Source organism: Ascaphus truei, chromosome 3 (assembly GCF_040206685.1).
Source record: "Ascaphus truei isolate aAscTru1 chromosome 3, aAscTru1.hap1, whole genome shotgun sequence".
Taxonomy (NCBI): domain Eukaryota; kingdom Metazoa; phylum Chordata; class Amphibia; order Anura; family Ascaphidae; genus Ascaphus; species Ascaphus truei.
The window spans coordinates 274,828,531-274,852,612 of record NC_134485.1 but is presented as its reverse complement, the minus strand read 5'-3'; the positions used below and the strand labels follow the sequence as shown (position 1 = coordinate 274,852,612).

At 45.3% G+C, this 24,082-nt stretch overlaps 2 protein-coding genes across 8 annotated transcripts in view; one reads left to right on the top strand and one right to left on the bottom strand.

Moving 5' to 3' along the window:
- Positions 1–19,248, top strand: part of CLDN10 (claudin 10) — a 159,035-nt gene extending 139,787 nt beyond the window's left edge. The window contains exons 2-5 of the mRNA XM_075590856.1: positions 5,578–5,739; positions 13,799–13,880; positions 14,970–15,080; positions 18,737–19,248. Of these exons, the coding sequence (XP_075446971.1) occupies positions 5,578–5,739; positions 13,799–13,880; positions 14,970–15,080; positions 18,737–18,863 (482 nt within the window). The 3' untranslated portion in view covers positions 18,864–19,248. The remainder of the gene's footprint in view (positions 1–5,577; positions 5,740–13,798; positions 13,881–14,969; positions 15,081–18,736) is intronic.
- Positions 19,249–22,827: 3,579 nt separating this feature from the next.
- The window catches only part of DZIP1 (DAZ interacting zinc finger protein 1), an 89,358-nt gene continuing 88,103 nt past the window's right edge, over positions 22,828–24,082 (bottom strand). For all 7 annotated transcript variants that reach the window (XM_075590848.1, XM_075590852.1, XM_075590851.1 and 4 more), the window contains one exon: positions 22,828–23,847. In XM_075590848.1, the coding sequence (XP_075446963.1) occupies positions 23,765–23,847 (83 nt within the window). In that variant the 3' untranslated portion in view covers positions 22,828–23,764. The remainder of the gene's footprint in view (positions 23,848–24,082) is intronic.

The window sequence follows — 24,082 nt, the reverse complement described above, 5'->3', positions numbered from 1 at the left end:
CGAGGCTCGGAAGGACCGGAATGGTCAGGAGCCACACCCGTGTTCTGCGTCGGCCTTGCGGGAGGTCATCACCCGCTACTCCTTGGTAGACGTCTGGCGAGAACAACATCCTGAGGCATCCACTGAGTTCACCCATGTTAGGGTGTTTAGGGGTGAACGGATGTCCTGGTCCCGGATCGACAGACTGTATATTTCCAGCCACAGCCTGTCGCGAGCCCAGTCCAGTGCCATTAGGCTGGCGCCGTTTTCGGACCACAATTGTGCGTCCGTGACGCTGATGCTGCTACCTGCAGCACCTTCGGCCGCTTATTGGCATTTCAACAATTCGTTGTTGGAGGACAAGGGGTTTGCGACGTCGGTCAGAGACTTTTGGATGGCCTGGAGAGGTTGCAGGTCAGACTTTGCCACGTTAGAGCAGTGGTGGGACGTGGGCAAGGTTCATCTGCGCCTCGTATGTCAGGAGTACACCAGAGGTGCCAGCGGGCGGCGCGATGCTGAGATCGAGGCCCTCAGGGAGGAGGTGCTCGATCTCGAGAAGCGGCTGTCTGTGGCGGGAGACCAATACCTGCAGAGTATGTACATGGAGAGGAAGTGCGCTCTCCGGGAATTGGAAGATCGGAGAGCTCGGGGGGCGTATGTGCGATCCCGCATCAACTTCCTTCGAGAGATGGATCGCGGGTCGCGCCTCTTCTACACACTGGAGAAAAAGAGGGGAAACCGTAGACATATCACATGCCTGTTGGCAGAGGACGGTACCCCTCTGACTGACCCGGAGAGCATCCGGGACAGAACCCGGAGATTCTATGTAGATCTTTTCTCCCCGGAGTCCATCCAGCCAGATAAATGCAGGGTCTTATGGGAGGGGCTTCCCACGGTCGGTGAGGATGGAAGGGAGCGGCTTGAGTTACCTTTGACTCTGGCCGAGCTCTCTGAAGCCCTCAGTCTCATGTCCCGCGGAAAAGCGCCGGGGCTAGACGGGCTGACTGTGGAGTTCTTCCGGTTTTTCTGGGAGATGCTGGGACCTGATTTCACCGAGGTCCTAGCCGAAGCCCTGGAGATCGGTGAGATGCCACTTTCGTGTCGGCGGGCAATACTGTCTTTGCTGCCGAAGAAGGGGGATCTCCGTCAGATCTCTAATTGGCGACCGGTCTCACTGCTCAGCACGGACTATAAGATCGTAGCCAAAGCGCTTTCGCTGAGGCTCAAGTCCGTACTGGCAGAGGTGATTCACCCTGACCAGTCCTATACTGTCCCGGGCCGGAGCATTCATGACAACATTTTTCTGGTCCGGGACCTGATGCATTACGCACAGAGGACTGGTCTATCACTCGCCTTCCTGTCCCTAGATCAGGAGAAGGCGTTTGACAGAGTGGATCACCGTTACCTTATGCAGACCCTGCGGGCGTTTGGCTTCGGCCCACAATTTGTGGGCTTTCTCCAGATGCTGTACGCTTCTGCAGAGTGTCTGGTGAAGATTAACTGGTCCCTGACGGCACCTTTTGTGTTTGGTCGGGGAGTGCGTCAAGGGTGCCCCCTGTCTGGGCAACTGTACGAGCTGGCCATTGAGCCCTTCCTCTGCCTACTGAGGAAGAGGCTTACCGGGCTGGTGCTGCGGGAGCCCGACATGCGGGTAGTCCTGTCGGCTTATGCCGATGATGTGCTCCTCGTGGCCCAGGACCTAGATGATCTAGAGCGGGCACAGGAGTGTCAAGAGGTCTACACCGCGGCCTCTTCTGCTCGGATCAACTGGTCCAAGTGCTCCGGCATCTTGGTGGGTCCCTTAAAGGTGGACTCTTTGCCCCCCACGTTTCGTAATATCTCGTGGGGGAGCGATACACTCAAGTATCTGGGAGTCTACCTGTCTGCTGCACAGGACCCTGCCCCAGAAAACTTCAGTGATCTTGAAGAACGGGTCATTGCTCGTCTGGGGTCATGGGTGTATCTGTCGAGAATGCTTTCCCTTAGGGGAAGAACCCTGGTGATTAATCAGCTAGTGGCCAGTCAGCTTTGGCACCGGCTGATAGCCATGGGTCCGACCCCCGAATTTATCAACAAGATCCAGAGGAAGTTGATGGATTTTCTCTGGATGGGGAAGCATTGGGTCTCTGTGGGAGTTGCGTGTCTCCCTTTGGAGGAGGGTGGACAGGGAGTGGTGTGTGTCCGCTCCCAGTTACACACTTTCCGCCTCCAATACCTGCAGAGATACCTATTCGCAGATCCGTCTCCGCAGTGGTGCCAGCTGGCAACCTTTTTCTTTCGCCAGCTGCGCAATATGAGGTATGACCGGCAACTCTTTTTCATCAGGCCCGAGGGTTTAGGTAGAAACCTCTCGGAGCTGCCGGCATACTACCGGGACTTACTGAAGGCCTGGAAACTGGTCTCCGCAACCAGGAAGAAACAGGCGGTGGGGATTGATTTCCTCGCCGAGCCCCTGCTGTATAATCCGGCAGTGGGGGCTCGGATGTTGGATTCACCCTCTATTTGCCGCCGGCTAATCCTGGCGCAGGTGACCAGAGTCGGGGATCTCCTGGACTATGAGCGGCGGGATTGGGTAGGGGCAGAGGTGCTCGCGCCCCGTATGGATCTGCGTTCTGCCCGCGTCCCTCGTCGTTTGATCCAGGAGATTAAAGATGCCATACACCCCGACTCCCGCACCTTCATTGAGGGGGTATTGCAGACCGGAGAGCCTTGTCATCCTTTCAACTTCGGCTCTCCGGATCTTTGCGTGGAACCAAGGTCACGGCAACCCCCTCGGGCTCTTCTCTCCCCCAACCTCAGCAAGTTGGGGGAAATGTCCCCGGCATGTTTCCGCGGCATGCCGAGGAAAGTCCTGTATTCTCTGGTGCTCCATATAGTGCATTACCTCGCCCTTGTCACCCGCCCAGACACCATCTGGAGGCGGGTATTCCCAGCGAACGAGGATGAGAGACCCCGGTGGAGGGAACTCTATTCATCTTTGGTTCCCCGTCCCGCCGGGGATTTGAGTTGGAGAGTCCTCCACGGAGCACTGAGCACAGGAGAGTATTTGGCACACTTCACGGACTCCCCCGCCACCTGTCCCTTCTGTGGCGAGCGGGAGTCCGTATATCACATTTATTCGAGTTGTGCCAGACTGCAACCCCTCTTTTCCTTCTTGAGGAGCTTGCTCCTGCTGTTCTGGTTGCACTTCTCACCTCATCTTTTTATTTTTGGGTGCCCAGTGTCCCGGGACAATAAGCCTAGGGATCTCCTGGTCAACCTGCTCCTGGCATTGGCTAAGGTAGCCATTTGTAAAACCAGGAAGCAGTGTTTGGAGGGGGGGGTCCCGACAAACATCGTGGTCATGTTCCGGGCGCTGGTGCACTCCCGTATTCGGGCAGAGTACTCGTACGCCGAGTCTACTGGGACGGTTTCAGAGTTTGCCTCCCAGTGGGCGTTAGGCGGGGTGCTTTGCTCGGTATCCACCAATCAGGGTTCTTCAGATTTAACCCTTCTGTTTTAAGTGCACTTCATCAGTGCACTTGTTGGGTTCATTTCATTTTTGTTTGACTGGTTTATCTTTGTTCTACTTGGTAACAAGTAGAATTGCTGTTCAACTGAATTGGCCGGCTTCGCCGGCCAATCAGTTTCAAACCAGATCAAAATAGATTCCCCTCTCACAGAGGTAAAAGGAAAGGTTTCACAGTGTAGTGTAGGACCTGCATTATTTTGGTTATACCTTGACGTTGGTATGCAGGCTTATGACGCCTTTGGCCAAAGGGTTAACTAAATAACCATTATTATTATTGAAGTATTTTACTTTATATGTTTTGTCAATTGGATGCAGCATTGGGCACCCCCTGTCTCTTGTTAAACACCTCCATAGTGTCAGAATAAAATAGACGCAAACTAACTTTGTAAACAATTTTTAAATTAAAAAGTCGTTTCAATTAAAAAAAAAAAGGTATAAATTGCCAAAATGTAGAACCACATTTACTGAGCAGTGCAAAGCCAATGGAACCTTATGGGCCATACAAGTGCAGCGCACTTTCCCCCACCCCCTGGGAGATATGGCGGTTACGGTGTGTGTATGTGGTGCGTTACCTGTGACTCACAGGAGGCCTCAACCTCCGCTGCTGGGAGCCTGGGGTGTACCTGATTCGATGGGTGACACCTCCTCCATCTGCGCGGGATCCTAACTATGTGGGATAGCCCCGTGCCGGACCATATATGACCAATACACACTGATGTAGTAAAACAGTAGCAATTTACTATATGCATAGAAAAAATCATAAATAATAGCACCACTACCGCAACACTAGGCCTCGCAGGGCCAAAACCCCTCACTGTGCCTTCCCAACACTGTGTCCACACCCCTGCGGGGTTTACCCCAATGTACTGAGGTGCTCCGGGCACCGGACCATCCCATTGTCCACAGAATCAACCACCCACCCAAGTGTGTGAGACAGGGCTGCCCCACAAGCCCGTGTATATTTGGTGCACTTGGTGAGATGAGGTACCTGCTGGGTGTGTCCATACCCGAGCCCGCATTTGATGCAGATGGGATCCACGGATCCAATGATGAATCGCGACGCCTCCGCCTCTACGCTGGGTGGGTCCCTCCTGGATGGTACCACCTTAAAAGTCTCTTTAGCACAGATGGATGATCTGGTCCCAGATCACCCTGATCCAGGATGCAGCGTGTCCTGGCTGTGTCCCTCACTATTATGTTACAGGGGCAGTATCCCTATCTATGGGCCTGTCCCTGCAGCAACCACAAGCTGAGGGTAGTCGGGGCCTAGCTGGGGCCTAAAAGGGGGTATCTGGCGTAGTGCACGTGCCACAGACACCTGCACATGAAACCTACCCCTTCCTTGTCCCAGCTCTGACTGGCGTGGCTTCCCCAAGCGCGCCAAATGTATCTATCTCCTTGCAGGAGATCCTGGGCGCCCTATTGGCTGCTGTGGATCATGTGTTGCAGCAGCCCTTGAGGCTGCTGGGAATTGTAGTCCCTGCGGAGCCCTTAGCTATAGACCGCCACTCACGCTTCACTGCGCATGCGTGATACTTCTAATGGGTGCCTGGTGCTCTGCCACGCATGCGCGAGCTTCACTAACATGGTGACGCCCTGTACTGTGCTCACCGTGGGTCTCCGGCGATGCGCTCACCTCCCTATCAGCCTCCCCTCACACGCAACTTTCCCCACAGCCACCGGAGGGTAAGAAGAGAGGAGGGGTGGAGCGCGGAGGAACCAGGGGACCTGGTTACACAAGTGAGTAGACCTAAAGGTGTCTTGAGGGACTTACAGTAGCACGGCTTAGTCAATATGGTCCATAACCCCTTAAACATGACATGAAGAATTTCAGATATCTGTGAGTATAACTAAATGATAAGAGGAAGGCTTGTGGCCTCCTTGTGGATCCTGATCTAATGTTTGAAGAACAAAAGGAGCAGATGTTTCAGTTGTGGCACAAATACAATAAATATATACATCTTTGAGTTACAATGATACTAATGGGGCAATGAGAAATATAATACAATATTGGACAGTGGAAATGATCTCCAATGGAATAAGCATCGTTTTAGACAAATATTAAAATGGTATTTCTTAACCTCCAGGTTATTTGCAGGCATGCAGAGCACTCATGATTGCAGCCCTAAGTCTGGGGTTCTTTGGCGCTCTATTTGGGTTTGTTGGAATGAAATGCACAAAGGTTGGAGGCTCTGACAGAATGAAAGCTAAAATTGCCTGTGCAGCTGGAGTACTTTTCATACTGTCAGGTAAGCACTGATTTATGATAGGAATTTTACAGATGTTGATATGCGCCTGATATTTAGCACATTATTTATTTACTTCAGATAGAGCTCATGTCAAAGTTTGCCATTCATTGCACAGAAAAGACAAATGTAAAACAACTTGTTTCATGTAGCATATTATTTAAAAAAAGATTGCGAGGGCGCATGCGTGGCTGATAAGGGTATGGCGGCTCCGTCTGTCCCAGCGCGATTAATCAGCTTAATAACCCAATAAACGGTAAATAAAAAGAGGAAAGACATAGACACTGGCAGCGGAAAACTCCAGGATGCCGACAAGATCGTTAAAGAAAAATCGGACTTAAAAGGATACCGACATAAACCAGGAATGACTGCCACAGGGAGGCAGACAGATGCAGCTCCACAATATAGCTCCGATTCAGATCAGGAGTCAGAGCGGGAGAGCAGCGTAGGAACAGATAATGACCTGATCACAAAAAGTGATCTGAAGTCTGATTTAAAAGACCTATTCACAAACCTTAAATCCCTGTTTCAGTCAGAGATTCAAGAACTGAGACGTGACATCTCTAGTATAGGAACACATACAGACAATTTAGAAAAAAAACTAGATGTTACAATAAAAGCATTAAAAAAACCGTAAAAAAAACTACCACCTACCTGAAAACACAAATGGCAGACTTAGCCGATAAGCAAGAGAATCTGGAAAAGAGGGAGAGAAGAAACAACATAAGGATAAGAGGAGTCCCGGAATCTATTACAGATTGCAATGATTTTATCTCAAAATGGCTTCTATCATGCCAGATAAAACAGAGGCAGAACTGCAAATGGCTTGTGCCACAGAGCGTTGAGAGCTAAACCACAAGCTAATGATATGCCGAGATATATAATAATGCGTTTCCATTATTATAAAACAAAAGAATCCCTGAGCCAAATTACCAGAAACACAAATCCAATCTTTGAAGGCACAAGGTTGCAAGTATTCCAGAACTTATCCCTGGTGACTCTGGCCAGACGCAGAAATCTGCAGCCCATCACCAAGTTATTAAGGGACAATCGGGTGAAAGACTGGTGTATTTTTCCATTCGGTTTACTGGTAATTAAAAACAGTAAATCCATCTCCATGAGCTCAGTGGAGGAAGGAGACATATTCCTGCAAAAGATAGGAATACAAGGAACTGATACTCACCAAGAAGCAGAGGATCCTGTGCCCGTGATGTCCTGGAGAGAAGCAGGCAGCTCTCCACAGGGCAGCAGGGAATGGCGGGTAATTAAGAACTTTTACGAGATACGGTTACGGTTGCGGTTGGAGTCAGTCAAATTTAAAGCTACAATACCCCTTTTCTCGGAAATTTGGCTTTCCTTTACACAAGGTGGATTTTGGTCCGGGTCTTCAGCTGAGGAGTGGAGTAGCTGTGGAAAACAGAGTGACAGCTGAATAATCGAGACACACGTCGAGGTTGTGGTGAGAGAGGAAGAAGCCTGGCGATTGGAGCGGCACAGCCTGGAAGGAGAACATGGCGGCGGAGATGGGGGTACGTGACAGCAGGAGCAGAGAGCGACGCGGGAATGGCAGGGAGCCAATGGGAGACCCCAGAGAGAAGGCAGCGAATCGGAGGAAGGAGAGGCGCCGTGGGGACTGATCACGAGAGAAGGAGGAGGGAGAAGAGAAGAACAGCGGGAGTGCATCCAGCTGGGCTTGTGGGTCCTTCTCCTATCCCGATGACCTGGGACTTATGGGAAGCTGAGGATGGAAGGTCTGGGGGGAGGCAGGAGGGCCTTTAGTAGAGTAAAGTCAGTCAAGGGTATGATAAAACGAGCAAGAAAGATATCAAAAAGCAGAGGGAAGGCTGGGGGTGGAAGGAGATAAGCAGGGGGCAATAGTAGACAGAGGAAGATAAATAGAGAAATGGAAAGAAGCAGAGGAGGGGAAGGAAACGTGTGGGAGATGGCAGGCTGAAAGTGAAGAAGCTGTGGGAGTAGGAGATGGATCCGATCAGATAGGAGTACCAAACTGAGGAGTAAGGGGGGACAATAGAGAAACAGGCAACTCCAGTTTAGAAAGGGTCCATACACACCTGCTCAGCTGTGAATTGGCAAGGTAAGGGAAAACCAGGGTGCACTGGACATGGAAGAGATAAGGGCGAGTCATAGGGGTTAGTGTGTTAGATAGGCTCACACGTTATAAGTTATAGCACAAGATAGTGTAGTAAGTTAGGGTTTTTGGTTCTGAACATATAACACAGTCTTTAAATTAGGCGATAAGGCTGAGGTAGCAGTTGAGAGATTAGAGAGGTAGTAACGAAGTCCACAAGGGAAGCTAAGGATATAAGCTCCACTGCAAAGCAGGAGACAAGGGCGCCCGTCACCTGCTGGATTTATAGAGGTACTATAATATGAAAATCTGTCCAAGTCACATAATCACAGGGGAGATGAGAAGGCTAAAGATAGAGCAGTAGGCAACAGGAGACGCCCATTCTAAAACCACAGGGGAAAAGGGAATTTCAGAAATTAAGAAAAGTTTAAAAGTGGATGATCAGTATTACTACAAGTTATCCTTTCGGAAGAGATAGTGTCACGAGAGGACTAGGCAGGCCATAGGTCACTTGTTAGTGGCTCTGTCCGTTTAAGTGGTCTCTAATAAAAGATATATTTAAAAAAAAAATTCAGATAGTAGACGGTAGTTGGGTTGTTTGGGGAAAAGTTGGTGAGCATTATTCGATTGCGCTGAGGAAGGACTAGGAGCAGAAATACCCAGCAGTTCACATGCTCTGGAAAATGAGGGACAGGGGAGTAGCTCCTGTGCCCAATACAGTGCTGAGGGTACCTGAGTACTCGGTTGACTCCGGTGACTGAACCTTCGCTTTTCAAGGTCTATGTAGGGTTATACACCAGAGGGCAGAAGAGCCAAGGCCAATTATGGTCAGAGTTGGCTTGTGTATCACGATTTGTTTTTTGTTGATGTTATTATGTTTTTCTATGTGTTCCCCCTCCCACTCCCATGTCCAGTCCCCTCTCTCGACTTGGGTCCTTCCCAAGTCTGAAGTTCTTCTGATGGAAACAGCTCAGGGACACCTCCCGCATGGCCCAGGTAGGGGAGCTAACAAGGTAAGCGGGGCTATAAGGGATATTGAATGGCTTTAAACAGTGTCACATAATGTGAAGGGCCTAAATAGTCCAAACAAAAGAAGGGTTGCCATGGTGGACTATAAAAGAATGAAAGCAGACGTGGTCTTAATACAGGAGACACACTTTAGCAGGACAAATTTCCCTAAATATCTGGATAAACATTTTAGAAATAATTATTTCTCTTCAGCCAAGGTCAAAAAAGGGGTGTCGCAGTCCTATTTCATAATAGGTGCTCTTTTGTGGTGGACCAGATCAGAAAAGACAGAGAGGGCAGATATATTATCTTAGTGGGTTCGTTTCAGGGACACTTTTCGACAATAGCGAACGTATATATGCCCCATGTGAACAGGAACTGACATTTTTCTCAAACTTCTTTAAAAAGTGTTAGATACAGTAGCCAGGGGACACTTGGTGTTGGGAGGAGATTTTAATAGGATCCTAGACCCGGAAATAGACAGATCTTCTCAAGCTCGGTATTTCAGAAAAGAGAGGGCAGCTGCTCTGATTAAGGACCTTTTTAACTACTTCTATAGACTACTTCTTTGTGTGGCCAGGTCCCCTCTTGGCTCCCCATTGTCCCCTCACCTCCCGCTGCGGCTGGCAGCGGAGGCTGGGGAGAGTGCGGCTAGGTGGAGGAGGCTGCAGGAGCATTGCAGGCTGGTCAGGATGACAAGCGGATCGGCGGAGGTCCGTGGCGGCTCCCTGCCATCTAGCATATGCGCACGCATGCGCAGTGATGTTTTGCGCATGCGCAGTGTCTCCCAATAGCGCCACAGCCATTACAAGTAGGTGCGCATGCGTAATGGGAGCACCAACGGCGCGGCCATTACAGAAAAGGCTCCACAATGGGAACTACATGTCCCATGAGCCTCTGGGGGATGCATGACACATGGCCCACAGCAGCTCAGATTGCCCTGCAAGAAAACGGATACATTTGGCGCGCTACAGAGACCACGCCAGTCAGAGCTGGGACAGAGAGGTGAGGGTGTGTGTGCAGGGTGTCTGTGGCCACTGCACTAGGCCAGAGACCCCCCTCATAGGCCCCAGCTAGGCCCTGACTCCCACTAGTTTGGGGATACTACAGGGACAGCCCATATAGATAGGGACAGTGCCCCTGTATTGTGAACAGTGTCAGGGACACAGCAAGAAGACGCCACGCAGTATCAGCGGCCTGTGGTTTGGGACCAGACCACCCCACAGTTAGAGACTCTTCATGTTGGGACCCTCCAGCTGGATACCACCCCACATGGAGGCCGACACCTTCGCTGATGGAGACAGTGTGGAACAGCAGGGCCCTTTCTTTACAGCGGTACAAGGTGCTGCAGCACATGGCAGGTATCAGCAAAGTCATCAAGTGCACCATCAACACTCTCAAGGTGGGCAGCGCTGTCTCACATACATTTGGGTGTGTTGGCTTATGTGGACACCAGGGTGGTTAGGTGCCCAGGGCACCTCACTACATTGGGGAAGATCCTAATACGGTGTGGACAAGAAGGTTGAACAGTAGGGTACAGTGTAGGGCTAAGGCCGTGCTAGGCTTGTGTTATATGTGTTATAGTAATCTAAGTTACCTGCAGTAAACCTGTTAAGATATACGTCTGTGCGTAATTATTGCATTGTGAAGGGGTTATCTACCGCTGTCCAAAAGTTCCAGTTAAAATACAACCATTTATTAAATACAAAAAAAGACACAGTGAACTTACATAGAAGTAATAATGCTGGTTCATCTCTCAGCCCCTGGCTGCGTCTCCTTCTCTCTGACACTCCTCTGTGCACCGCGTCCGGTGTGCAGAGCTGGAGGATCAATCGGGCAAAGCTGCTTCAGTGGCCGGCAGGTAACAGGAAAGTGCACGCTACCCGAACTACGCATTTCGTATCTCGCGATACTTCGTCAGGTTCGAACCTGCCCGATCGATCGTCCAGCTCTGCACAATAGAACTGGAACTTTTGGATATCCCTTCATTCACACGGGCTCCTGTTCCATTACAATCACCACGAGGGTCCACCCATCATCAGGACGGGACTGCGTGACCCACTGTAAAGATACCGTTTGAGGAGCAGACTCACATAGGGCATTGTTTTGCCTTTCACTTATCTCTGTCTCATTTTGCGCTCCCCTCTTTTCTATCTATGTACTCCTGAGGATTGTGGGACGAGCCTCCGTGGGTTGAGCTGCAGCTGTCATCCAGCCAGTTTTGTATTTCAGAAAAGGGGAGAAGGGGAAACACAAAATGGATGTGCCCCCTAAAATAATTCACTTAAATGCACACCAATAAAGTGTAAAAATTAACTTTTAATAAATTTACATAAAACATATATTACCAAAGTAATGTGTAATGTGAATTTAAAAATATATTAAATCAACATTGATATTGGTGTGCATTTAAGTGAATTCTTTTAGGGGGCACATCCATTTTGTGTTTCCCCTTCTCCCCTTTTCTGAATCACTTTTCAGTTCACAGTTTGCACCCACCATTTGATTACCTATTTATATACTCAATCACTTCATTCAATTAGTATGGTCCCGTGATCACTCCATATCTCCTTTGTTGTCAGTTTTGTATTTCTTTCATTATTTCTTCTGTTTTTATTTATTTCATTGATTTGATTGTCTCTGTGCTTATTGACATTGGAGCGCCCTAGTTCTTCTCCTATCAAACAAGACACCATGTTTGTACTCTCCCAGCAAGAGGTCCACGACTGGGTCTTAGAATACCATGTGGCCCCGCGTCACGTGGTCCCAGTGGGAGGAGTCCCCTCACTTACGTCCGTAAATTGCCATCCGCGACCACGCGAGAAACTCTCCTGGTCTGGCTGACGCCAGGATCCTTGGTTGCAAATATGACACCACCTACCGTCACGGAGAATCGGAGGCGTGTACCACTCACGACTGCGAGGTTACAGAGACGCCGACCGAGTTCACTGCAGGTAGCTGGGATAACATGTAGCGGACGACATTCTTGTAATGTATTATGAGACACACTACCATGTGAGTGTGCATTCCATCTATTGATTTTTTATATGTTTTAATAAATTAGTGTTACAGTACTGTACCATAGTATTTTTTTCCTCCTTGTACCTGGCTGAACCATACGGAGCACTGTGTGAGTGATCAAGGAAGTCCAGCCCAGCTGATCCACAGCTGGAGGTAAACAAGCGTGGGAGGAATATCCTTACTATCGGGAGAGCAGAGGTGTTCCAGCAAATACACAGAGAGCTCTGGAAAGGCAGTAGGAGCAAGACGGAGCCTTAAAGCACAGATTCTATCCGACGCCTGTTACAAGATAGCATCTTGTAAGTAGATTTAAATCATCTGCAGGGCGAGTGTGGGTATTATCCTTTGTACTGCGCAATGGTGTGTTCTGTTTATATTTTTCACTAGGAGGACAATCAAGTGGAAAGAACGCTTACCTTCAGAGAGAGCCAAAGGATCAGTATATTAACCATTTCTGGTCCCTATGTGGACATTGGTCACGGACTGGTATTTATATATACACCATATATGCGCCGAGGATTGCTGTATTCTTTCATTCATATTCTTCTGTTCAGGTTACGCATCTGAAGGATGGTACCCGCAAATTTTGGTCCCAGTGAGAACATGGGAGTTTCCACCAGAGGGAGAGTGTAGCCATGACTGGTTCTTGGCTACCAGTATGCCTCCCTGGCAGCAAGACCTGGTAAGAGCAGGCCTGTCAGTACTTATCACGGGTTTTCCACACTCCCAGTAGTACTCGAGTGACAAGGGAGGAGGTGGAACCAGGCCTGGGTTCTACCCAATCCTGGGTCAGACCTGGTGCCCTCCTCGTTATACTTAAGGGGATTGCCGCCCAAATTTAGTTAGTGCCTCTCCCCACTTTAGAGAGGCAGGTCACACACAGGTTGCCTGAATACTGGCCTTTCCTGTTCCTTTTGCCCTAGGGGGAGAGTGAGTGTGTACCTTTCCCCTGATCCTGTTTGAGGATCAGGGAAGAGCAAGGACTGCTGCGGGGGCTCTTGAATCGTAGTGCAGGTCCAGGGACCATCCTACAGCTGGAAATCAACCAAGAGACTGCATTGGGCAGAAGCCTGCCGTGACTGCCTTGAGCTGAACAAAATAAACCGTCCGTTATTATACCTCCTGCCTGGTGTGTGATCTTTCTGGGGAAGGAGAAGGGATTGTGTTCTACCGTAGGAGATCACCTCCATAAATTTGGAGCCTGTGGCAGATGGAGGCGCTGTACAACTAGAGATCTATGTCGGGTATGTACCCCAGAAGCCTGTCCTGTGTCCCCACAAACATTGGCGGACAACTCAGCCCTCCTGCTTACCAACAGGTAGCATGCACCACACACGCTGTAAATGGCCGAATCTTCCATTGGGTGGGGGAAACACTGTTACATCTATAGTAACCAAATGCTTTGTAGGGTTTATAAAATGTTATTCTTCAGACAATCTCTGTGATAACACCGATTTGTAAACTGTTCTACATGCGCCTAGATTGTTCAACCAAAGTCTTTGATGTTGAGTTTAACTAATGATGGCAGCATATTTTATTTTGCGATTAATCGCAGAAACAAATAAGTACCCAATACCATTTGAATTAAACGGATTTGCACAAAAAACACTTATTTTTACACAAGAAGCAAAAAAGTTAATATTTTACTTAACGAAGGAGAAACAGGTGCGCAAATCACATCAGGACATGTAAGAGAGAGTAAAAACACCAAATAGCATCAGGACATGTAAGAGAGAGTAAAAACACCAAATAATATTTTACTTAAGAGGGATTTAATCTTTTTAAGGAAGCCAATTCCATTCATAAGTTGTTTAAATAAATACAAATAAAAAAAGCATTGGGCCGATATGTGGTATTGCCCATTTAAAGGATTCTTCATGCTGTAATGTTTAAATCACTCCTCAGTATTTCTAATAATAATTTCATTATTTCGCCTTTTTGTAGGTATTTGCTCCTTGACTGGTTGCTCACTGTTTGCACATAAAACCACATCTGAATTCTTTGACCCAACGTTTGTATCACAAAAGTAAGTTCTCTTTCTTAGCATAACATACTGTACAAATGCTCTCAATATTCACATTAAAAATAAATGCAATCTCCATTGGAGAATAAACTACTAGAAGCCACATTGCTCGTGAAGAAATGTAGATTTTATTGCAGGCAGTGATACTTTTTAATGGACCAACACAAAACCACACAGATACCTTTACTTGATAAACTGTTAGAATGTAAAAAGGTCTCAAAAACCTACTGTGATATAAATGATTTTTTCACAAATTACTTTTGAGCCTAATTACTAAAGGCACAGTCACAGTGTTAAATAATATACTGCTTAGTTTATGCGCCAGCTGTGTGCTCAAACCCAAGTGAAGAATTCAACCATTTCAATTCTCCAATAAATAAACATACCTCTATTATACTGTATGGTCTTTGAAGGGCTATCTGCTGCACCTGCACACACTGAAATCTTACGATGTCCTGAAAATATATTTTTGGTTGAAAACAGTTATTCAAGATTTGCCGTTTGCGTTTCGTATTATGCCGTTTCCTCCCATCCACCTAATAACACACTGAGCAGATTTAGTAGAAACAAAAAGAAATATATTACACACAAGTCAATACATAGGTCATATTTTGCTACTTTATTAGGATTTCGTGATGAACAAGGAAAACGCAAGTGAAACATTTCTAATCAGGTATAATACTAATAATAATAATAACTATTATTTCATATAGCGCTTTTCTCCCAATTACTCTCAAAATGCTTCACAACTACTACTATAACTACAGTATATTGTGCAGTAAGAAACATTGTACCTATGATTTTTACAGTCCCTGGCCAGAAGAGCTTACAATCTAGGTTTTTGGTGCCTGAGGCACAGGGAACCGACATTGGGATTTGAACCAAGCCGCCCTGTATTAAACCTCAGTGTCGTTGTTTTCAGAGTCGGTGCCTTGACTCAGAGCCACTCCCTCAGATAGATAGAACATTATATATCTATAACATTTCATTTTGGTTCACCTACTCTGGATTCCAATACCTTACAAGTTGTGTAAAAAAAGTATACAAGCTGCAGCTATTCAATGCATGTTAGTTGTACATATTCTCTTGCAGGTACGAGTTAGGTACTGCATTGTTTATTGGCTGGGCAGGAGCTGCTCTGTGCTTGGTGGGTGGCAGTATTTTTTGCTGTGCCATTGCAGAACAAAACAGCAAACATCCAAGGTATGCAACACATTTCTTGTTTGTAACTATACACAATTTAGTTTGCAATGACTGGAGCTTAGTATTTGAGCACTACTATTTAGATGTTCCGATCCATTGCAGTTCAGGACATACAGGTGTAAAAAGATGTACAGTACTATCCTCTGCATCATGGATGAAAAAGCAAAACTCTGTTGTGTCCGGATACAGTGTCTGCCTCAATGGAGCTGTGGGGGGGTTCATGCTTCTGAATGGGACCCACTGCAGCATTAACCCTTCGATACCATGACTGCACATTGCAGTGGAACCAAAGACCATAAGCTTTGCTATATCTGTATATCATATAAATATTCTGTTACTAGATTTCAGGAATGCTGAGATCTCCTTTGTCAAACCACTTGGTCGCACATTCAAATCTCATGAAGTAAGGGCTTCCCGAGGCTGAAACCAAAGCGGTTCAGCTCAGGAGACCCCCTTCTCATCTATACTAGCATCAAAAAAATAATTAATTACCGTAGCGGCTATCCGCTATGGTAATGAAGCTGCTTTAATATAATTTTGATAACTATTGTGCTGGAGCAGGGGATCTCCTGAGCTGAATCGCATTGATTTCATTGAAACCCCGTTTCCTGAGTTACAGGCCCAGATATGGTGTGCCAGTATCTCCTCCATTATTTACATGTCACGCGACGTGGACGCTTTAAAAATGGAAGTGACACTGGCATCCGATGCCCCATGCAGGGGCCTGTAACTCAGGAAGCAGGGGGTCTCTGAGTCAGAAATCAAAGAGGTTCAGCTCAGGAGACCCCCTGCTACCGCACACTATTAAAAAAAAGACATTAAACCAGCTTCATTACCTTAGCGGCTATTCGCTAAGGCAATGAAGGGGTTAAGGCACAATAGCATGTTTATTGGGGACAATTGCCCCCAATAAACATTGCAATACACAACACACCCACCCCATTGTGCCCCCAACAACCCCTATACTCCCCTAACATACATAAAATATCTTTAAAAAAAAAATTGTATGCACAGGAATTATACTATAGGCCGGCGGTGGCCCTCGGGTGGTCCCCAGGGGTTAGGGGACTTTAGATTGTCTTTTTTTATTGTTCTGTATTGCTTGTAGCAACGGAGGACATGGACAGTGATGAGGATGAAGCCGGCCTTCATCGTGGCAGCCTGGCAGGGGTGAGTGCAATATTTATTTACTTTATTTATGCTGCTTAATGTTGTATTTTAAATGGGCAATTGCACTATTATCCATATCTGGATAATAGTAATTTTGCCCATTACTGTACTGTATGTTTTAAGGGGTGGGGGGGAGGTGTATTTATTTTAAAGTATTGTTTATTTTTTTGGGGCACAGCGGGGACCCCCAGACTCCCGCGGGGATCACCCATGGACACCTGCCGGCCTGTTGTATTAATGGTGTGCCTGAAAAAAGGTAAACAATGATTTTTTTTACTGTTTTCACTTCTTTTGCGCCAGCCGTTAGCTGGCGCGAAATTCTGGCGTGCTTTAAAGCACGATTGAGTTATCACTGTTTAGTGAATCACGCGGACTGGCAAAGCACAGTGCGTTTTGGCGTTTTTAGCCTGATCGGACGGGTTTTGCTCACAGAACTGAAAAAATGCTTTTAAAGGCTGATAAAACACTGTTATCACTGCTTAGTGAATCGCGCAACAGGCTTTATCGGCCTTAAAAGCCACTTAGCGCTCTTCAAAGCAGTTATCACTGCTTAGTGCATATCCCCCATTGTATTTTTTTTACTTTTGCCAGTAAAGACTGGGACAATCAATCGGAAGCTGCAATGACATCTCACAATCGAGTCATGGCTTTCTATTGGTAGCAAAAGTGGGTCTGATCCGAATATCAAAAATAAATCTCAGGGACCAAAGTGAGCAGGTTTAGCTCCAGCAGACCCCTTGTTTCAAATATATAAAACAAGTGTAACGCCTGTTTGCCCGCAGACCTGGACAGTCCCCAGTACTGAGGTGAGGGTATAACATGCACCCACAGCAGTGAGGGCGTGCCCGGAGTGTGGTAGTAGCGTTGCCGGGCCTGGAGAGTAAGGGTTAACGTTATACTTGCTGAGTCCGGGGTGCCAGAGGTCGGAGGGTAATGTCCAAGTGCCAGAGTTCAGGGGTTGGAGAGAGCAGTGTAGTGATGTCCGAAAGCCAGGGTCCAAGGGCTGGAGAAAGCAGCGTAGTCAAGTCCAAAGCAGAATTCAAGTTCAAGGCAAGGAATCCAAACAGGGGCAGGGACAGGAACCAGAGCTGAAACAGACAAGGGAGCTAGGCATAGACACTGCACACACAGGAGCTACAGGAAAGCTATGCAGAGCAAGGACTGAGAGGAAGGAGTGGGGTTATATAGGAAGAAGGACCAATGGGGTGAGGGGAGGAGCAGAGGTTAGAGTGGGTAATTGCAGAGATAGGTCTGTGAGAGCAGGGGAGGAGACAGGAAGGTAATCTAAGGTAATAGCCTGCAGCCGACTGGGGGCGGGGTCAGAGCGTGGGAGAGGTAAGTAGAGCGGGTGCACGCGTCCTCTGTAACCCTGCTATGCGCGCTCACCACACGTGCACCAGAGCGTGGGGGAAGACCAGCGGAGGAGGCGCACGGGAGAGAAGACAGAGGGGAAGGAGGAAAGGAGGAACCAGGTAAGGAACGGACAGGGGTGACAGAGGCACGCCGAGGAGCGCGTGAGCCGCGATAGGGAAACCGAGATCGTGAACGCGCGCGCTTGGTGAGAGGACCGCGCGCGTACGCAGGGTGTAAGCGTGCGCGTGAGGATCGAGCCGTGGAGGAACGGCTGAGGGAAGAAGGTAGAGTTTGGGGACGTAGGGGAGCGGAGGAACTAGGCACTGTGGAAGCTGGGGTGACGGGGACATGCTGGGAATTGCGAGTCCCCCGATCCGTTACAACAAGCAGTATAGATGTGCACTTTTAAAAAAAAAAAAAAAAATTTAAGTGAAACTTCTTTAGCAGCACCTACCACATGACCAAAATTCAGTGGCAGTGAATGGAGTTGATGGGAACGGAAGTCAGTGGTGACAGAAGTGACGTCACTGCTGGCAGAAGAGGCCATCAGCAATATTCACTGCCACACAATTTTGTCAGCTTCCACCGTCAGGACACACACACAGACACCCGATAAAGCCCGCCCACCGTGACCCTCCGCGGATATTGATACGTCTGTTCTTGTTAGGTAAAACAGCCTTATTGCACTGATATGATCTAAGCTATTATTATACCATGAAGATTTACCTAAACATAACTGCTTCCTCAGCAATAAAGTAGGACTACTCAGAATAATTAGAACAATCATCATCAGAACAGCAATTCTGTTTTACATAACTGAAGTTCTGCCTTCTCACCACCTAATGATATGATATTACCTAATGATACTCATAAGTATCCTTGAGCAGAGTATATACAGTACAGTAAGACCAAAAGTCTATCATGCTGTCTCGTGCATTCGAGTACCAATACTAAAAATGTTCTATTCGTAATGTATCACAATGTCAATTTTTCCCACATCAAGAATGAAACAAAATCAGATATTTGTAACAATGTCCGTTAATTTTCCTTGTCTTGTTTTTGGGGGGACTAGTTTATATATGCTTAAAACTAGTTGTTAAAATAACTGCTTTACAATATATTTTTCCCCCCAGACTGGGCTATTCATATGCTGGAGCATCATCCATGAGAAGTTCACGGACAAAAGCACCCGTTGCTGCAACAGATCTGATTTCCGCTAAAAGATACTCAAAGGAATTTAATAAAAATTCTTATGTTTAATCAAAATCTAGTTCCATTTAGGCCAATAACGCCACTGTGTTACACCATAACACAAAAACCCAATATTAACTAATAGCACACCACCAAATAATCAAAATCAATAATGTATACTGTTCGCCAGCGGTGCGCAAAGTGGGGAGCGTGAGATTTTCTGGGGGGAGGGGGCGTGGCTGTTACAGAGGCCCCGCGCTTCCCCGAAGGTATTTAAAATAAATGCCGGGATCGCGCGAGGACTCTAACTTTGCACTTACCTGGAGTTCCAGCGACGCGTTTCCATGGCAAACCACATCAAATGACGCCACTGGGTCATGTGACATCACGTTGCCATGGCAATGTGACATCACATGACCTCGCTGCATCATTTGACGCTGGAGCCTTGCAGGGAGGGGGGGTGCAATCCAGAGGGGAGAGGAGACGGGGCCACATGTTAGACCTTGAATATATATATATATATACATTCTGTATTGAGGCTGAGTTGTTTTGTCACTTAATCTAATAAGCTGTATAACTTTAGGCCTGCACGTATAGAACATTTAGTCTGGGAAAATATATATCAGAATGTACAACATAAGCTTTTATACAATATTTCTTTTATTTATAAATCAAGCAAAAAAAAATACATTTTGTGCAGAAGTCATTGTAATCAAGACATAAAATTGCAGTTCATTTTATACAGCCTATTACGTTAATGCCTTTAACCTGTTCTGTTCAGCCATTTGAAAATGTGTGTTTTCCTATCTCTCCTGTAAGGTGGCCTGCGTTACAGATGCAGCTACCAGTATTAGAACATTTACCTGGGAAATTCTGGGGCAGTCTCACAGTAAATGCCTCAACATTTCTGTGAGATTCTTAATGGCCCATAGGATTAACACAGTGGGGGGTCCCTGCAGTCCCATTCAAACTGAATGGGACTGCAGGGATCCCTGCTATGTTAATCCAATGGACCATTAAGAAACTCACAGAAATGTTGAGGCCATGTTGAGGCATTTACTGTGAGACTGCCCCAAAATTTCCCAGGCAAGAGTTCTAATACTGGTGGCTGCATCTGTAACTGCGTCTGTGCAGTTATGGGCCAATAAAACAATATGTTCATATTAAGTAGTGACTGATGAAAGTGCGGAGATGTGCCAAATCTCCAGGTTATCTTAAAGGGTATAATGTAAAATTCCTGAGATGGGACTCGTTGGCAGATGGGATGTAAGAAGGAATACTCTACATTTCCTTACAGATTTTAAAAATCTAATGCAATTCACAAGGATAAAAAATATATATAGACTTGTGGCGGGCAAAGTTAGACGTGTGTAACAATACCACAAGACAGACTGTCTGTGTTGCATAAGTCAAATATTTGTTTCCCCCTCAAAGATGAAAATGAGCCCTTTCAAGACAGAAGTGTAGGTGTGCATTAAAAATGTACAAATACAATGATGAGGTTAGCATTACTCTAAGGGTTACAGGGAGAGAGTTTTAGGGTATTTTATACTCTCAGATTCATTTGAGTAAAATCATTCTATTTCCCAGCCATACATTTTACAAAAGATCGATGAGTGGGAGATAAGACACTGTTGTAGAAAGGGGTCATGTGATTCAGGAATCCTATTTGTTTTATTAGCTTCTATTTGATCTATTTTGTATAAAACCGTGGCAATTCCAAATTAGGCTACATAGCAAAAGCTCATTAGTTTGGAATATGAAAGGAGTTAGACCATTAAATCAATATGACAAAGGCAGCTTAGAAGGAAGGAATATTGGTAGGATAGTAAAGATAGGCCTTCGAGATTAGGAACATCGTTAATCCTATAGATACAAAGAACAGTTAAATCAGTCTGGAATAAGAAAGTTTGTCAGAACAGAGATTGATAGTAGGAGAAGAAATCGCACAAGGATGTCTGGAGATAAAAAATATAGGGATACATTGTTCTACCATGAATGTCTAAAAGATAACAGCTAAAAACGAAAACATTTTCTTACTGTCTATTACTATTAATTGCTATGTATTATCTGGTTGATCGTGAGAAAGCGGCCACTTATAGCTACAGTAGTTACAAGAAACAGTATACAGGTTTTGCTTAGACAGAGAACAGAAACCATCATGCTGATTAGTTCCCAGTGAAACCTGTACTGAACCTGTATGCTTGTAATATGCTTTCTGTCTCTGTTCCAATAATCGTTTATTCTTCAAAAGATACCTGCCTCAATTTTAAAGGATCTAAAGGATTATTTTCAACTACCACAAAAGGTTGGCCTGTCACACAGCAAAGTTTGGATCACAAAAACAATGCATTTGGGTATCAAAATTAGAATTCAACAGAGGTGTGTTATACTAAATAACACAGGAATTCTCATATTTCTATCTACGACCTCTTGAGGAGTCTAATAGGAATTTAGGTATTCAGGCTGTTTTTATACACTGTTATTTTATGAAACTGTCTGCTTGTATATATTTTAATGTCTTTTTAACATTCCTTTTCTGTAAACAAGCACTGTACCACTTTTCATATATTAAATCTACAATTGAATAAGTGCCGTCTTTGGGCTCTAATTGAACCTAGTACCTTGTGAAGAGATTCAATCACATTTTCGGACATGTTTTGCTACATTTGGTTTTTGTGTTCATTACATCTTTTTTCCCAGTAAACAGGAGACCAGGTACTCCTGAGGGTAAGACCTTACATTATTGGTGGTGGCCACGTATTTAGGTGTAAGAGTGACGGTTTTGGGAAGTCATTGCTAATTTTTAGTGTCCTGTGGGAAGGTAAGTGAGTTAGCTGGATAGCTGAAGGTTTTAACCTCTGACAAATACACAATTCACATGCTCACGGGTGTGGTGTTCATGACAGTCTAATGTGTATTAAGTGAGTAATGAAAAATAATCGTATAATGTACTTTGAAATGGGAATTCAGTTTCGCAATTGCAAGGTACTTGACAGATTCATTATGTAGAACAGGGGTGCGCAAACTGGGGGGGAGTGAGATTTTGCTGGTGGGCGCCGGCAGTTGCGGAGGCCCCGCGCCCTTCCCCACGGCATTTAAATGAAATGCCAAGGGATCGAGTGAGGCCCCTGCAACTCTTCACTTACCGTGATTCAGCCAGTGGCGAAACATCGCCATGGCAACGCGGCGGGCCAGGTGACATGACGTCACAAGCGTCAAATGCCGCCACGGGTCATGTGACGTCACATGACCCCGCAGCGTCATTTGACGCGGATTCCAGGTTGGGGGGGGTGTTACGAGGGCGGGACAAGGAAGAAAGGTTGAGCAGCAGGAAAAGTTTGCGCTCCATTGATGTAGAGGAAGCTCAAGCATTAGGCAACACCCCAATGCCAAAAATAATTGTCATTTATTTTTATACATGGTTGCTTGGAACATTTGGCAAAATATGACAAAATACCCTACAATAGTTTTTAATCATTGAACTTATCAGATACTACTGTAATTTGACTTGAAAAATTAAACATCTGAAATGTATTTAAGATGGCCACTTAAATTGGAGTATTGTCAGTCCATTCCTGGTAAGAAGAAAGCACGGTGGGAAACGGACAAGTTATTTCTATTACAAGTGGGTAAGATTTTCTACAGTTTGGTATGCCTATATTTACAGTAAATACAGTACACATGACTGAGGAAAGCTAAACAGAATAACTTTACATCCAATCTTCACCCAATAGCATCAGGAATATTATACCATTCTAACAACTTGACTAACTTCATAAACATTATGCGAAAATCCTAATAAAGGTGTTTGCGTCTGTATGCATATACATACTTTGCATAAAGCATATCAAGCTACCTTTTTTAATTACATGCACTTAATGTTTAAAAATATAGAGTGTAAATAAGGAAGACAATATTTCAAATATAGTATATACCTTTATACACATGAGAAGTACAAACAGAACTTTCACTCAGACCAAGACACCTGCATTTATACATATGCTAAAAAAAAAAAATCAAGATTCACATGTTTGTTGGGATATTATTTAATAATACTGTTTTGTATGTGGTATAATACAAAAATGTGTGCAAAAATACATACAGTACCACTTTTGAAAAACACCTTTGTACCACTGAGTAAATACTTTGCTATGGGTTTAAAGACATCAGTATATTTAGCTGACGACTAACATCCGTACACTATTTAGACAAAGATGGGATGTCTTGACCTCTGTACAATTCATCAGAACAATTTAAATGTAGCTGTAAACTGTAACCATATTTGTAATTTTAAAGCTTAAGGCTCAATTAAAAAAAATATATATATATATACACATACACACACTATAGTCTACCTGCACTTCTTGTATATTAGGATAGTAAACACAAAAATGTATTGCTATTACACATGTTTATGGATAATGGGGTATGTGTTACAGGAACCTCCATCTGCCATGGGTTTAGCATATCATTCATTTGTATTAATTTATATCATATTAAAACAAACTGCTTTGCAGAGATATGATATGTAGCGCAGACCTTGCTCAATTTAGCTTTTCATCCTCCTTAAAATGAGGGCACTTTAAAAGCACCCTGATAAGGGAAGAAACAGTACTATAGAAAAATAAACACCAGGAGCTAACCATTTATAAAGCAAATGAATGCACCTATACTTTAGAGAAGAATTGTGCATTTACCAGCTTGGATTTTCTTTAAAAAATAAAAAAATAAGTTGTCATGTAAACATTTTCATTTGTCTGTTGTAAGCAACGGCGGTTCTAAAAACATACATATAAACCCCCCAACCCCTCCCACCCGCAAAAAAAAACTCATACACTTCCAATTGGAAGCAGACAAAAAGTTCATTTTACAGCTCAAAGGCACTTGACATGTCCAGCAAGACCTTCATTATAGAACATTTCATTCCACAGACCCAAGAGAATCAGCTGTGAGCATTCTTCTGATATTCACACATCTGAAGAGTCAGTGAAGTCACTCACAGTAACTAAGCTGCTTACAAGGGTGCATGAGGTATCTGCTTCACGAACCTCTGGAGAAGGAAAGAGAAATAAATATGTGCTCAAAACACTACTGTACAGGACAATGACAGTTAAAGTGCAAAATATTGCAACATATTCCAGTTATATAAACTATTTAAAAAACATTTAGCGATTATTACTGAACTCAATACAAAAAGGACAACACTAATAAACAGCTGCCTCCTGATTATTACAGAGGTAAAAAAAGAAATGTTAATTTTCTTCTAGCTTCACAGTTTTAGCAAT